Raw genomic sequence first — 13084 nt, 5'->3', positions numbered from 1 at the left:
CATAATAACACTATATTTTATCTTTACATATCTTCTTCTCTCTTATCTTATCTTCATCTTTACTTGTGATAGTAACATATTCTTTCGTATGTACAACAAATTAAAGAATTTATATCAGAAAGTCTAATGAATGAGATATTTGGCTTTAGTACAAGTATCATAGAATTTCTTATAAATCTCTGTAAAGCTTGGCATAGTAAAATTACGGTGTGAACACAAAATACGAATGCTATTAATATTAGGCCTTAGTCCACTCATATGAGGTCCAATATCTATTAACTGACAAATGAAATTTGTGCTAACCCCTGAGATCAATTTTGTCTTAATGTAATGTTACTGTACGGTTCCTGGGTCAACGGGATGCTTCAAATAATAGAGATTTATTGATTTACTCTATATTTACCACTCGCGTGTTACAATAGAATATGAGCGAAATAATGACGTGCTAATTGCTATATACCGAATGAATACAATTTAACAGTCAAAGAGAGTGCCTACGTCTGGCTATGCTCTCGGGGTGTAACTCCCATGATTTAGTTCGCTATGAACGAATGTAGAAGAGAGTGCCTGCGTCGGGCTATACTCTCGGGACGTAACTCCCATGATTTAGTTCGCTATGAACGAATGTAGAAGAGAGTGCCTGCGTCGGGCTATACTCTCGGGACGTAACTCCGACGATTTTGGAAATCGTCACGCTTATAAGTGATCGATATGTACAGCCATGGCACGTACAAACATAGGAATTTGTCAAGCTTGTAAATGAGCAAGAATGTACGAACCTTGGCACGTACATAGGGATCATCACGCTTATAAACTAAGAAAGCCTGAGTGAGCAAAATGTACAGCCTTGGCTCGTACATACTCCCCCAGGCAAAAAGTGCAAGATGAATATGTAGTGCTTTACAATATGAAACCATTATATGCTTAACTTAAGGAAATGTTTAACAGTCTCTAAACTTATGTTAACACTTCTTATACTATTCCACGGCACTATCACTAACACTAAGAAATATCGGAGTCCGGTCCCGGGTGGGTCTCCCTGACGCCACTGCGAAACCGGCTGCTGGTTCAGCTGATGCGACACCTACTGCTCCGTGACGTCTCTTGATCTTTATATGATCGTAAAGTCCTATCCACTACCTGTCTTGAGCACATTCTGAGAACTATCATGAGCATAAAAGTACATTACTGTGTTGTTGATTGAAACCATGACCTAGGTTAAATATAATTGTTATAAAATGCAACCGTACCTCGGTAATTTGATATCTACATAATATTATTCATTGTATTTGACGTCTTTCACAGTAGGTCAATCCACTAGCTAACATATGATATTTTGCTGAACTGGCATTCCATGTATTGTTTATGATATTATATTATTCATCCTTTTTCACGTTATAAAATTAAATATGTAATAATAACTTTCACTCAATATTGAATGTAAAGTTTCGACGATGTATGTTATACATAAATGGAACTGTATTTATTTATGCTTAAAGGAATTTTAAGTATAATTTTATAGATGGTGCTTTTCTTTCTTTTCCTTTGGTTACTCATATTGGACTCATAGGATTGCATTACTGAATAAGTTTGCTGTATGTTACTTTTATGAAATCCTGAATCGGTGAACCTGCGATAGTGCGGAGCGATAACGCTTCGCAATCTTCCCCTTTTACGAAAGATATCACTCTTTCTGACCTTTCTTTTTGACCTTCCTGTAAATTCCTTTCTATTTTTAACTCCTTTTTTACTTCGAACCTTCTGCTTTTTCACGAATGCTTGTTGCTTAATATATTTCTTGCCTTTATTGATAGGCAAAACATTTAATTTGTGTACCACCTTTTTTGATCCATGCGAACGTTTCCTATTACTGTTTCTAGTTATGATTCTATTGTTTCTTACAACCTTGTCGGACCCTTGTGTTAAGTTGCATTGCAAATACGCCCCCGTAGGCACTTTAATCGGTGCTTCCAACAAAGGTTTAGATAATACTAAGCTGCGATTTCGGTTTTTATTAATCGTAGAAGACATGGATGAAGACAAGTTTTGTTTATCTTCTGTTTCTTGCTTGACTTGTAAGCATTTCATTCTCTTGATACCCACATTAACGCGATGTGATTTATCTTCTTCGCTTACTTTACAATCAAGTTGCGTTTGCTGCTCTATGGGTTGCCATGTCGGCTTGCTAATAGATTCAATGGATAATTTACCATCAATGTTCTTTTTGGTACTCACATTGGGGTTATTATTATGAACTGAACAACTGGTCATTGTAAGTTGACCTGTATTATGTTGTAAGGGACCCCCTTCTGCCCCGGAAATGATGCCATGATGCTCCATGCTATCTGAAGTAAACGATTGTACTACGCTCTTTACTAATTTGGATAATTCTCCTCCTTGACCAATATCTGCATAAGTACTGTGCTTATCCATAGGTAATTTACTACCAGTTTTCTCCTTAGTAGAGAGTAGCGTAATTTGATCCGTACTTTTGTGAAAGGTCTCTCCTACCCCGGAAATGAAGCTGTGATGTTCTATGCTCTCTGAAGATAACGATTGTACTACGCTCCTTACTAATTTGGATAATTCTCCTCCTTGGCCAATATCTGCATAAGTACTGTGCTTGTCACCATTTCCTGCTATTTCTTTCACCCTTGCCGAAGACGAAGAATTTTTATTTTCCATTTTATATTGAAATGATTGCTCTTCTTGCGTAGTAGAATAATTTAAATTTAAATTAAATAGTGCATCGTGCAGGATCGTGTTATGTTTTTGAGAACAAATCATGCATCTTTTATGCGAGAAGCAAACTTCCACTTCATGTTTAAATAAACAATTTGTGCAAAGCTGCAATCTTAAAATTGTATCAACCCTGTCATTAAAATGTTTTGCTAAAAATGATTGACAATTAAACAGGCCATGGTTAGATAAGTTGCATAATTGACAATATTGTATTTTATTTTCATTTCCTCGTTTATTGAAATGCGTCGACAGCGATTTTTTGCTGATGCTACATTTTGATGAAGGTCGCTGTTGTTTTGCAATTAAGTCTTGTCCGGTTTGATTATTAGCCATTTCCAAGGCATATAATGAATTTTTTGAATTATGTGAATGCCTAAGTACCGGTGATTCCATATGAATTTCTAGAAAATTCTTCTGTAGGCTTTTAGAATGCAATTTGAGATTTATCTCTCTTCTATGGTGCCTATATATAGCTTCCTGCTCGTAAAATTTATTCTGATACTCCGTGTTGGAGCCTCCAAGATCAGCATCTATTTCGATATGGGTTTTAAAGATTAACCCCCATCGGAATTTTAATATTTCTAGGGCTTCTTCAAGATCATATTTATCCAATGACGAGTATCCATTAGATAGTTCTAACATACTATCAAAGGACCTAAATAAAGCTGCTTGTTTACGAAGCAACTCTTCGGTTTTTTTTGAATACCTGAAGGATTTCAGGCTGTCAGTGAAAGAAGCTTGGAACAAATTCTCCATTATGGTATATATTATTAACTAGTTTATATATAATATACTTAGTAAATTCTTAAACGAATGTTTTATAAAATACGTAGTGACAATGCGTTACCATTCGCTTCTGCCTGATAAAATGCTCAGAATAAATGAGATAATTCTCAGAATTATAGTGCTCAAAACAAATGGAAAGGACTTACCTACTGCAATGGATGCTTTCCTCTTCTTGTTATGTTGCGTGTAGATTACTACCCGACGTCTTCCGCCACACCGTGTTGACGGATACGGGATTGTTTATTATCTTTTAAAAGGACCTCCTAGACCCTTTGCTTGCTTCTCTGCTACGCTTCTCTGTAAATGCTTGTACCTCCAGGATACATTCTGTGCTTTAAACAATTGGAGAGGACTTACTGTACCGAGCGCTGTCGCTTGCCTCTCTATGTTGAAGATTGACGTCCATCGCCTTGTTCTAGGTTGAAAGGACGCCGATATATTTTGACCCGTCTGGATTCTTGAAAAAATTTGGGAGAGGGCTTACTGCAGTTTACCTCTCTCCGTTGAAGATTGTCGCCTTGTACTAGGTTGAAAGGACGCCGATATATTTGGACTAGTCTGGATCCTTGAAAACGTTGCTCTCCTCTTTTCTATTGATGCGGATGATGGTATTTGATTTGCTTGATGACCCAACGAACCAGCAGTAGGATGTTTTTCCACGGCGCCGATCTTCAGGAAAACGGAGTAAAACGCGAACGCGATCAACTGAACGCGAAAGACCCGCTATTCCCGGATAGCTCGAAGGACCAAAATGTACGGTTCCTGGGTCAACGGGATGCTTCAAATAATAGAGATTTATTGATTTACTCTATATTTACCACTCGCGTGTTACAATAGAATATGAGCGAAATAATGACGTGCTAATTGCTATATACCGAATGAATACAATTTAACAGTCAAAGAGAGTGCCTACGTCTGGCTATGCTCTCGGGGTGTAACTCCCATGATTTAGTTCGCTATGAACGAATGTAGAAGAGAGTGCCTGCGTCGGGCTATACTCTCGGGACGTAACTCCCATGATTTAGTTCGCTATGAACGAATGTAGAAGAGAGTGCCTGCGTCGGGCTATACTCTCGGGACGTAACTCCGACGATTTTGGAAATCGTCACGCTTATAAGTGATCGATATGTACAGCCATGGCACGTACAAACATAGGAATTTGTCAAGCTTGTAAATGAGCAAGAATGTACGAACCTTGGCACGTACATAGGGATCATCACGCTTATAAACTAAGAAAGCCTGAGTGAGCAAAATGTACAGCCTTGGCTCGTACAGTTACTATACTAGACAGATTCTTCCCTTGCAGCTTTGATCCTTTTAATTTTCTCGAAATGTTTCTTCGCTATTCGGAACCGATTGAGCGACACCGTTTTCTGCCAACTCCATGATGACCATCGCTGCAAGTGGTATTCTTTATTAGATAAGTAAATATTCTTGCAATTTGGTATTTGAATTAATTAATTTATCACACATGTTTTGCTCAATATTACTTATTGGAGGCAGTGTCACCTGATGTTCAGTGTTAGTCATAGATGCAATGTGTCTAGAGATCAAATTAGTTTATTAAATCTGGTATATTCAGATTTTGTTCCAACCGTTTGTGTGGCTGTCTCAAAACCTCAAATTCACACTCACACAAAAAATTATGTGAAGCTAAAAATGTATTGACTTAATACCCAAGAACTTTTATTGGTAAATAAAAGACGGAATCAACAAACAATATTTTATTCACTCAAAAACAAATTCTTTCTTCAGCTCAAACACAATCGCATTCTACATACTACTCACAAGCATCGATTGAAGCCTATTCCTTTACTATTCTTCCCATAATTAAGAACCTTTGGTCAAATTCAGTGATAGACATATTCTATAATAACTAGTACGCTCTTCAAATTGCATCCCTTCTATTTACTATTCCAAATAGCGTTACATATATTATTCCTTTTAATATAAATGCACTTAGCCAGTCTGTTTTGTTCCTTGCAATGAACAATTTGTTGTATTGAATATAAACAAATGATATTTACCTACTGACATTAAAATATATATTTCTAGGAACAATAAACATGTTAACAGTGTAAATTTTAGCTCCAAAGTGCTTTTCTCTTTAACTAATAAAAAGCAATGGAAAGAACACCATAATTTCTCTAAACGTTTGGGCAATTCTTTGAGTTGAATTAAACTTCATCGTACGATTGAGATTAATAAAATAGAATTGGAATGGCTAGTAAATAAAACAAAAGTTTCCGCATGTTATATGATAACAATAATAATTCTCTAACATAAACAGCATCTAATATGTAAATGCAAAATCATAAACAATTAAAAACTGCTAATATAGAACGAAATAATTGAATCAACGAAAATAATATTAAGACGAAATTAAAAATAACTAAAATGTTCTCCTCGCAATTTGGAGACTTACAAGGAGAGATGAAATGTGTAATGAAATAATATAATAAATGTCTACGGGTACACCACTCTGCGACAAGGACAGCCTGTCAGTTGTCGTCCGCTTCATTCTCAAACATATCGCTGTAGTCTTGCGTATGCTCAAACTCTTTCAAATCCTGACAAACAGACAAATGAGAATGAATAAGATTACAACTTTACCATACGTTTCAGAGATAATATGGTGAAAAGGGCATAATGCTTGTACGATAAATGTTCTTTACAGTGTGAGAATACGTATGAAATATCAATAAGTTTTTGGATATGATATTTAGCTACATCTCGATTCTGAAGGTTAAGGCTCCAAAGGTACAAATAGTTTTAATATTTATAGATACTATCAGAGAGAGATATAAGTGGGTAACTTTTAACTGACAAGAAGGTCGCTAGTACACATTAAAAATAATTCACTTTATAAGTCTAAGTATGATGGTATGTTTTATAACACCAATGATATTACAAAAAATACAATCAATTTAAATTAATTAATCAAAATTGTTTGTAAATTCTAAAACATATTTACTCAACTACCATTAAGTCATATTATCATCAATTAAATGATGCTAAAGAAAGTAATCTCACCTGAAACATGCCATTAGCAACAGCATACCCAGTCATGGCAATACCAGCAAATATGGCAGCTAGTATTTTATTTCGAGTCTGATTAGGAAAATTGGCAGCTTCTCGATCAGATTGGGTCCCTGTTGACTGTTTCGTTGCATTTTGTTTGTTGTATTCTGAAATAAAATAAAATAAAAACTTACGCTATCATATAATTGAATTAATTAATAAAAAATAAACAAAGAAAATGTATAATATAGCATCATTTAGTCTGAGATATTTGAGACACTGTTTCGTTCTACAATAATAATAATACTTTGCTTCTTTTCGATTAAATACTCACCATCAGTGACATGCCTAAAATTCTTCTGATTTATTCTTGCAACAAATCTTGTAAGGTTGGCAATGCCCTTCACATGGCTTGCCAGTGTCCCATTTGGAAAAGGTGCCTTATATAAGGGTGCCAGGTATGCAAACACAGTTGCATCAAATGATGATGGACGATTGCCAAAGAAATATTCACTTTCACCAAGCCGATCTGACAGTGTTTTAAGGCATTTTTCAGCTTCACTATAGACCTAAAACATTGTAATTGTTTGTGTATATTTTGGTTAATTGATTGTAAAATAAGTAACGTAAGTCTAAAAGTACATGTACTGAAAGTCAATAAATTAAATTATAAAGGTATGAATGCATATTAGTATTTTTCCTGACCTGATACTCAGCAACATTATCAATAATTGAACTAAACTTACAGTTTTCTCAATTTCCCTCAAATCTGTATGCTCTCCATATAGTGCATCAATCATTTCTTTTGCTGCCTTTTGATATTTAGATGGATAATAGAAATTAAAAGGAATCTGAAGTGCCTTAGCATATGTTGGTCTTGTAAGATCTGCATAGTTCTTTTCATCAACCCACCATGCAAACTGGTAAGCAGGATAAAGCTTCTCCCTAATGTGTTGTGTGAAGGCGCTTGCTTCTGCTGCTTGCTTTGTATTTAAATGAACATCTGTGCTATAATCCTAAAAATATAAATATATATTTGACACTGTTGCACTTGACTCAGTATGCATAGAAACTTAGGATATGTCAAATCAAATCCATTGAATTTTATCTAATTCAATTGAAGCTCTGCACCAACTAAGATTCATCTATAGATAAATTGAACTACCTCTCAATGGTTGTTTGCTATAATAAGATACTATTTAAGGGATAACAGACTTTTGGTAAATATGTAATCCTACCACACATTACACAAACATTATATGTCTGACTGATATTCAACTAGTTCAGTCGCCAGTAGACTTACTAAAGATTTTAAATATGTTACAACTTCTTCGAAATTCGTCAGAGCTTTTCTACCGTCTCGCAGAACAGGCAATGTTCCTTTTGGTGTGAAGAATGGATTGCTTACTTCTCGAACTCGCACAGGTACACCAATAAATTTCATGTACGTCTGAAAAAAATTAAAAGTTATTAACCGGTTGGTAGTTATATAGGAAAGGTTATATTATAACTTAGACTTTTACACTTACTAAAACTTTAAGGCATTCTATATCTATAGAGGCAAGGCCCCATTCTCCTCGCCATATATCTAGTTCTATGTTATTCATAATTAGCACAACTCTAAAGAAATTGAAAATTTAAAGAACATTTCAGAATATTATAATTTTTTCCTCAATAATTATAGTCCGATTGGGGAAAGACCTTACTATTGACTGCAATGACAATGTCATTATGACATCAAAATTCAAATGATATTTGACAGAGGCTAATGTCATTTGTTAGTTTACCTTTAAATGTGACATGAACTTACAAGAATTACTTAAAAAATCTGAGATTTACGCACTGTTTTATTTAATTTAAATGATTTTATTGTGGTTGTATATGGTTGCTTGAAAGTATCATATTGCCTATTTTGAATCGGCATTGAACACGACCTTCGTCAATATAAACCTTTAGGGAAACTTGTTTATATCGTGATTGTGCAAATAACAAGAAAGTAGTGCAACCGGCTTCGCATTTTTTTATTATTATTCATAATATTAAAATGTCGATTCAATGGACATTTATCGCTGGCTATCTTTATTTTGAAATAGCCATAGTTACTGTAATGATTCTACCAATATTTAGCCCTAGAAAATGGCATACCTTTTTTCGTTCTCGATTATTCTCCATGTTTCAACAACAAGCAGCTGTATATTTCTATGTTCTTCTGGGAGTTCTTGCGCTATTCCTAATGGATGCCGTCAGAGAGATGCGTAAATATTCTCACGCAACTGATCATGTTCATCTAACAAATGAAATGAAAGGTAATGTTAAATTATTTAGAGCACAAAGAAATTTCTATATTACGGGTTTTGCGATATTTCTTGCATTTGTAATAAGGAGACTTGTGACCATGATCATAATACAGCATGAACTTGAGTTAAAGGCTCAAGAAATAATTATGAAGGCTGAAGACACTGTGCAAATGGCTAAGTCTACTCTTATAGAACATAAAATTGAAGATGCTTCAGATATTGCAGTATTGACACATAAGTTTACATTAACTAAAGCATTATTGGATGAACAAAAGTTAAGAGTTCAAGAATTAGAGGCAGAAGCTACAATGTGGCGGTTAAAATATGAAGAAATGCAAGGTAACAAAAGTGGCCAAGGAGATGAATAAAATCTAACCGCCATAACCAAGTGAGATTAATTAAAGTAAACATATTTAAATGCCACTATAACAACTCTCACTCTAGTGATAAACTGGGTTTTTTGTACTAGTACTCGAATTTGGTCTGTATTAGGTTATAGAAAATGCTGAGTTTATTTTTTTGTGCCACATTTACTTAAATGTTACATTATGTAAGGTGCTGAAATTCTTAGAAATAATAATACTTTATTTATGCATTGTAATTGCACTTATGCCTAAAAGTTACTGTTAAAGTAGCTTTATAACTAAAACTACCAATAATTTTGTTTTATTAATATAGAATATTTTATAAGCCTTTATTGTAATTTTGTAAATGGTTAACATTTGGCTGTGTTATGTTTTGTTATTTACTTGATTTTATCATTAAATATATTGCTAATAAATAAAATATGATTTATTAATAGTTGATATGTATTCAACTTTACAAAGACCAATACTTTTAGTAAGATTTAAATTCATAGAATGAGTTGCTTAATTTGATTGTTTCATCCTTAATACATAGTGTATATGATATTGGGATCTTTAAAAAGTTATTAATTTTCAATGTAAAATATTGTACAGATATACAGTGTGCTCAATAAAAAGTGTACAACATGCAGAAGTTAACTAGGCACCTTGCTGTAATGACGTCATAGTGATGTACTAACTGCATAAAAATTCAAGTAATCTTTTAGGCCCTTCGACACTTGCGATAGTAGGTATTTATTGATTATTTATAACATGAAGGTTTATCAATAAGGGGGTTAAATTTAGGTATATATTTTGGTGACAGTTCTATATCCATACGTTAATAAAACCAATATACTTTTAGTTTATTTTTTAATAAAATGACAAAATAAAAAAGTTCAGACATTATTGACATCGCCTGTTATCACTCATAACAGGTTCAACTCCTGACAATTCAGATTCACTGCCTGTGTTTTCTGAGCAGTTGTTCGATTCTCAGATTCGATTCAGTTGGATATTGTGGTCTAACGATAACGCCAATTAACTGTTCTTTTCAGAACAAATTATTGTTTCATGACGATAACGTTTACAACTGTCCTTGTCAGTACATATCACTGTTTCATTACGACACGTACTAAACACCTACAGGATTCCCCCTCTAGCGAAGCGTACCGGCAGGCGTATAACGCGGCCTCGGCGAGTTGTTCTTGTAGGTATTGAGGTGTTCCCAGTGTCTCGTTGTTTCAGGTTGTTGTCATTTTGATGTTTCAGGTTATTTGATGGTTCATGTAGTTCGCTTGCACTTGATGTGTTTTGCTTGTTGCAGGTACTCGTTGTTGTATCAGTAGGCACATCTTGCTCGGCGATAGTGTAGGCAGGTTTGAGTCTGTCGATAGAGATATTCATTTCACGGTTAGGTAACTGCAGCGTAAATATCTTGCTGTCTCGTTTCAGCACGCGATAGGGTCCGTCGTAAGGTGCTTGTAATGGCTTCTTTACGGCGTCTATGCGTACGAATACGTATTCACATGTTTGCAGGTCGCGGTGTACGAATATGGGTTTTGTGTTGCTGTGTGGTTGTCTCGGCATTGGTTGCAAGTTACGTATTGCGTCGCGCAGCTGATCGATGTAGCCAGAGTCCATGATGACGTCATTGCGGGTCGTTGATAAGAAATCACCGGGTAAGCGTATGTTGCATCCGTAGGTAAGTTGGGCGGCGCTTACGCCGGTGTTACTTCGCATAGCGGCGCGTAATCCGAGTAGGACGGTTGGTAGCTCGTTGATCCAGCTTCTTGCGGTCTGTAGTCTTGCTTTTAATGCGGCCTTAAGCACACGGTGCCATCGTTCGATGATACCGTTACACTGTGCGTGGTATGAAGTTGTACGCGTTTTTTCGATCCCCAGTAAGCGAGAAAGAGATGCAAATACTCTGCTTTCGAATTGGCGTCCTTGGTCCGTTGTTATTGTTACAGGACAACCGAAACGGGAAATCCAACCTTCGTATACCGCTTTGGCGACGTCTTCAGCTGATATTTCGCGCGGTAGGTAGCGGACCAACGATATCGATGTGAACGTGTTCGAATCGTTCGGTTGGTGAAAAAATTGATAATCGACTTGATGTGTGGCGTTGTATTTTGGCGCGCTGACACTGTAGGCATACTTTTGCCCACTTGCCGACGTCTGCGTTCATTGAGGGCCAGAAGTAACGTTGCGTAATTAATTTTCTCGTAGTCTTGATTCCAGGGTGGCTAACGTTATGTACTGCGTTGAATGCGGTACGTCGGTATTCTTCTGGTAGGTACGGACGTAACTGTGAGGTTGAAGTTTCGCAGTGTAATTTGATGTTTGAGACGGGCAGGTTGACTTTCTTGAAACATAAGTTGCTCTGTAGACTGAGTGCTTTAATGGTATCGCTATCGCGTTCTTGAGCTTCTGCAAGTAGATTGTAGTCGATCGGCGATGGACAGGCGATTGCTTCGACACGTGATAATGCATCTGCGGCTGCATTTTGAGATCCACTGACGTGTCGTATATCAGTGGTAAAAAAGCTGATATAAAGTAGCTGTCGGGTGCGTCTCGGTGATTCGCTGTGTGTATTTGTTGTTGTGTAAGCGAAAGTTAGCAGCTTGTGGTCGGTAAATATTATTATTTCTCGTCCCTCGAACATTTTGCGGAAATGTTTGACAGCCATGTAGAAGGCGAGTAGCTCTCGATCGTAGGTACTGTAGCGAGTCTGTGCGTCGGTGAATTTCTTCGAGAAATAGCCGAGTGGTTGCCATGAGTTGTTGATAAATTGGTTGAGTGCGGCACCAGCTGTTTTGTCGCTAGCGTCGCTGAATATACCAAGTGTCGCCTGGTGAGACGGATGAGCAAGTAAAGCGGCGTTTTTTATGCTCTCTTTACATGCTTCATAAGCTTGCGTTGATTCAGTGGTCCAGTCGATCTTAGTTTTGTCACGCTTCTTGACGTTGTGCAGGTAGGTATTTAAAGGCGCTTGTATGGTGGTGGCATCTTTGATATTTTCACGGTAAAAGTTTATCATACCGAGAAAACGTCGTAGTTCTTCTACGGTTTGTGGTTTTGGAAAGTCTGTAATAGCTTGTACCTTCTCTTGGGGTGGCTGTATTCCTTCCGCCGTGACTTGGTGACCGAGGAATTTCACAGTTGGCTGGACGAAAACACATTTTGATGGGTTGATGGTGACCCCGAGAAGAACACCAAGAAAATTGAAGATGACGAACACAGAAAATTCCGGTGCAGAGCGTCAAGTTTCATCACATCTGTCGAGCCAAGAAGTCTCCGGTATCTCACTGTCGCTCCGTGTGCCACCATTCTGGCGCGACCAGCCGCTCCTCTGGTTCTGCAGTTTCGAAGCAGCAACCGCCGATCTAAAACGAAGCCAGGCCCAACTCGCCCAGATGGTCATCGCACAGCTTGAAAAGCAAGATATCCAAAACATCGCTGATCTCATTTGCTCGCCGCCGGAAGCAGATTACTACAACGCCATTTCAGAACAAATTATTGTTTCATGACGATAACGTTTACAACTGTCCTTGTCAGGACACATCACTGTTTCATTACGACACGTACTAATCACCTACATATATATAATAAATCGGCTCCCGGGACAAAACCATGTTCTCCACCTGCGTGAACTATAATCCATTGCTGTCCACTACTCAAATTTTTTTTTTATACTCTGATCCGTGTTATTTTCCCAGCATTTGCTTACGGTATAGTGCGATGGATCCATGTCACGTTTAAATATATTACTGAGTTTTTTATCAGCACTTAAGTCATCTTTTTTTTAGACAACGTAGATAACGATCTCTCCAAGCCACAATGTCAGAAATACGCGTGCATTTTTACATTTTTTTTAATGTGTAGCCAAGT

General features: G+C 36.7%; 2 protein-coding genes across 3 annotated transcripts; one reads left to right on the top strand and one right to left on the bottom strand.

Moving 5' to 3' along the window:
* Positions 1–23: 23 nt before the first annotated feature.
* LOC123706947 (metaxin-1) lies at positions 24–8252 on the bottom strand. 2 transcript variants are annotated; one of them, XM_045656608.1, is made up of 7 exons: positions 8079–8252; positions 7853–7999; positions 7296–7565; positions 6884–7118; positions 6562–6716; positions 4809–4925; positions 24–338 (listed from the first exon to the last, which is right to left on the bottom strand). In XM_045656608.1, exons 1-6 carry the CDS (start codon positions 8154–8156, stop codon positions 4812–4814), a joined length of 999 nt encoding a protein of 332 aa, XP_045512564.1. In that variant the 5' UTR covers positions 8157–8252; the 3' UTR covers positions 24–338; positions 4809–4811. The 2 variants fall into 2 exon arrangements, with proteins under 2 accessions (XP_045512564.1, XP_045512563.1); XM_045656607.1 differs by lacking the exons at positions 24–338; positions 4809–4925 and adding an exon at positions 5238–6098.
* A 102-nt stretch (positions 8253–8354) lies between these two features.
* Positions 8355–9625, top strand: LOC123707681 (B-cell receptor-associated protein 31-like). Its single transcript, XM_045657955.1, has one exon. It carries the CDS (start codon positions 8594–8596, stop codon positions 9212–9214), a length of 621 nt encoding a protein of 206 aa, XP_045513911.1. The 5' UTR covers positions 8355–8593; the 3' UTR covers positions 9215–9625.
* Positions 9626–13084: the final 3459 nt, after the last annotated feature.

The sequence above is a fragment of the Pieris brassicae genome, chromosome 3, assembly GCF_905147105.1.
Source record: "Pieris brassicae chromosome 3, ilPieBrab1.1, whole genome shotgun sequence".
NCBI lineage: Eukaryota > Metazoa > Arthropoda > Insecta > Lepidoptera > Pieridae > Pieris > Pieris brassicae.
Note: the sequence above shows the minus strand (reverse complement) of the source record. Positions and strands in the feature narration are given on the sequence as shown.

Bases quoted from the DNA above. Each gene is read 5' to 3' on its own strand.
- LOC123707681 (XM_045657955.1), top strand. From the start codon at position 8,594: ATGTCGATTCAATGGACATTTATCGCTGGCTATCTTTATTTTGAAATA.
- LOC123706947 (XM_045656608.1), bottom strand. From the start codon at position 8,156: ATGAATAACATAGAACTAGATATATGGCGAGGAGAATGGGGCCTTGCC. The intron at 8,000-8,078 runs GTAAGTGTAAAA...AATTTTTTTCAG, and splicing joins TAGAATGCCTTAAAGTTTTA to ACGTACATGAAATTTATTGG. The intron at 7,119-7,295 runs GTAAGTTTAGTT...ACAATGTTTTAG, and splicing joins TGAGGGAAATTGAGAAAACT to GTCTATAGTGAAGCTGAAAA.